Source organism: Austrofundulus limnaeus, unplaced genomic scaffold (genome assembly GCF_001266775.1).
Source record: "Austrofundulus limnaeus strain Quisiro unplaced genomic scaffold, Austrofundulus_limnaeus-1.0 Scaffold68, whole genome shotgun sequence".
Taxonomy (NCBI): Eukaryota; Metazoa; Chordata; class Actinopteri; order Cyprinodontiformes; family Rivulidae; genus Austrofundulus; species Austrofundulus limnaeus.
This window is the reverse complement of record NW_013952470.1, coordinates 881425-884627: the sequence shown is the minus strand read 5'-3', so window position 1 is coordinate 884627 and position 3203 is coordinate 881425. Positions and strand designations below refer to the sequence as shown.

The 3203-nt window shown below is 40.9% G+C and overlaps 1 protein-coding gene and 1 long non-coding RNA gene across 5 annotated transcripts; one reads left to right on the top strand and one right to left on the bottom strand.

Moving 5' to 3' along the window:
• Positions 1-14: 14 nt before the first annotated feature.
• On the bottom strand, positions 15-2715 carry LOC106518919 (succinate dehydrogenase [ubiquinone] iron-sulfur subunit, mitochondrial; the record flags this gene model as incomplete). 4 transcript variants are annotated; one of them, XM_014010356.1, is given in 8 exon segments in its annotated part: positions 15-134; positions 250-351; positions 461-577; positions 669-805; positions 882-967; positions 1081-1214; positions 2263-2354; positions 2464-2712. In XM_014010356.1, coding segments are annotated over 6 exon segments (696 nt in total), but the record flags the coding sequence as incomplete, so codon positions are not given.
• Positions 2670-3203, top strand: LOC106518920 (uncharacterized). Its single transcript, XR_001310380.1, has 2 exons — positions 2670-2760; positions 2987-3203. It is a non-coding gene; the product is annotated as an uncharacterized LOC106518920 (long non-coding RNA).

Sequence of the window (3203 nt, the reverse complement as noted above, 5' to 3'; positions counted from 1 at the left end):
TGTAAAAGCACCTAGGGGCAAGTCTTCGTACAGTTCATGATGGTGTGGCAGCGGTAAAGGGAGAAGGGGTCCTGGAGTTTAGCCAAACGCTCCTCGGTGAACTCGTCGCGGGAGTCGATCATCCATCGGTACGCCTGTGGGACGACAGGGATTCAGGGTTTTTCTTATCATTTGAAAATATACGGTTTGCTCCAAGGTTCAAGGCCTTATTATGAGGTTTATTTCATATTTGAATAATTAATACTCTACCTGCAGGAGGACAGCAGGTCCCAGGTACTTGTCTCCGTTCCACCAGTAGCTGGGACAGCCGGTGCTGCAGCAAGCACAAAGGATGCACTCATACAAGCCGTCCTGTTGAGTGAAAACAGGGATTAAAAATCGTAGTTTCTCTCTGCAGCTTTCTGTGACTCTCTCAATAGAGGCACAAAATTAAACTAAAAAAGGCAACTGGATCATTTATCAGTTTTTGTCTGTCATCTACTGACTGGAAATACTGCTCTTTCCCCTCCTGGCTTTCGTCCTTCCTTTTCAGGTACGGCTCGATGGATTTGTACTGTGCGTAAAAGTTGCTCATGTCCTGTTGGGAATAATAAGAAGACAAACAGTTTTTACTCATTTAAAGCAGTTGTGATGCTCACATTMATGAAGGTAAAACAATTTAAACTTACGGGCACCAGATCTTTCACCACATACATGTGCGGCAGTGGGTAGATTTTAACGGGTTTGCTGGTGTTGGTGTCGATTTTGTTGATGCACGCCAGAGTGTTGCCTCCGTTTATGTTCATGGCACACGAGCCACAGATACCTGAAGGAACCCGTACATGTTCAGTACAACGAATACAGTAACATTAAAAGTGATCAGACAGAAATGAGACTCTTACCCTCCCGGCAGGAACGTCTGAAGGTGAGCGTGGGATCGATTTCGTTCTTGATCTTGATGAGGGCGTCCAGAACCATCGGACCGCAGCTGTGTTCACAGGATGACAATCAAACACACGACAGCGGCGTTTCATCGTGCGAGACTAAAGGAGTAAAGTGCTGCTCGGCAGCGTTCTCTTCATTGATTGGGTCGTAACTTACGCGTTGAGATCAACCTCGTACGTCTGCATTCGTGGTTTGTCTCCAGGGGTGTCTGGGTCCCAGCGGTAAACCTGGAACTTCTTGATCCTGGGTTCTGGAGCCGCAGCGACTGCAGTCTGAGTGCACCGCACCATCTTTATTACAGATGAAAATCAAGGAGATCAATATTCTTATTTGTTTACTTCAGTTTAATCTTTTACAAACAAGAAAAACAAACGGCAGTGTGGGGGAGTACATACAAGAAGTTACACACACAAAAAAGGGCAATAATTACACTTACCTTATTGCTATACTAAAAAAGGGGCATAAAAATAGTGGCAGTGTTGTTGTTTATGTACCAAAAAAGCATATTCATAGTGTTTATTTAACTCTGGTATGCACTGTCTATAATGACGAGACAAAGAAACATGACACTAAAAACAATCAAAGCTATCACACTCTACAACTAAATCTATCATATCTGATTGCAATAAATGCTGCCTCTGTTCTGAACTAAATTAGCATTATTTTCAATCTGTTGATTTATTTTTATTTTATTATTATTATTATTATTTTATCTGTTGCAGCAATGACAGAAATCCCCAGGCTGGGACTATTTTACAGTGTTGAGTCGCCACCTAGCGGCAGCTTGGATGAACTGACAGGAAAACATTACATCACAACTATCCAAAGATTACTTAACTGACTTTTTCAGGACAGTGAAGAACAATATTTATCATCTTGTAAGTACAGAAATATGTTTACACATTTAAACTCCTCAAATAAACGAACATAACTCAGTATCATGGATTAAAAAGAAAAAGTAAATCCAACCTTTCTTTGATGTGAATTTCTAATTATTTAACAGATAAAACTCGTCGATATTTCGTAAAACATGCACTCACACCGTGGCGTGAGGTTATAGTGTCATGTTTCCGTATTATTGGTAATTTTACTCACTTTTTAAGTCTAGCACGAGCTAAAAAGTAAAAAATGTGGCACTTATAGTTGAAAGCTAAGTTTTATCGGGAAAAAAAATCCCGATACTCACCATCTTCACACCAGAACTCCTAAAAGCCATAACATTACGGCTCAGACAAGCCACAGACATATTCCTGGCTGGATATATTTACGATGTGTAAATATTTGGAGCGTAATAACTCCTGGATGACAGTGAAGTAACACAGTCAGATGTTTTCTAACCCGTGAACGGAAGAGGCGGCCTCGATATCCGTATACGTCATCGGCGTTGCGTTCACGTGTAGCCTCACAAACTCGGTCATCCCGAAACCAGACTGGGGAAAAAAACATTTTGATAAATGTTTTAAAATTTTGTGAGGTTATTATTTATCAATATTTTTTTAAAAGTTCAACTTTTTTTGTGAACATCATATGCATTAATACCTGTGTCAGTTTAGTTATAACTTTTTTTCCATCTGTTTATTTGATATTTTTTTCGATTGCCTTCCAGATTTTTTTTGTTTGTTTGTAATTCCTGGCCTGTGATGGGCTTGTGGCCTGTCCGGGGCGTACCCCACCCCTCGCACAATGACTGCTAGACATGGGCACCTGTGACCCCCGCGACCTGGAAAAGAAGAAGCGGGTAAAGATGATGGATGAACAGATGGATTTTTCATTCAGCCACAGACCCCATCACCATGACAGGTGCGTCCTCTATGGGGTCGAACATGGAGTTATGAGGTAAGTGCCTTGGCCAACACCAGGCGACCAGAGAAAGACAGTTTGATTGGCTCCATTAACAATCTCTAAATTAACTGTCAACTATTGACTCTGAGAGGTCAATAGTGTGGATTAGATGTAGTGTGGTATCTGGATCAGCTCTTACTTTACTGGCTACTTACTTTAAAAGCCTTATTTATAAATTGAAGACTGTAAGTTTATTCTCTTTGATGTTCTGTGCCGGCAGCCTGGAGCTCTTTGCACATAAAGCAGATAAACTCCTACATAAGTGAGCCATGGTGAGTTCAGTTTGATGATGCCTTGTTTTTTTACAATTCAGATATTCATGACTCATGATTTTTGCATTGCAGGTGAAAATTAGAGAGCCTTGGAGCTTTGCTAAATGGGTTCCACAACACCTGACACCGTGCAAGACTGGCTGTAAAAATAACAAAACAAAAAAA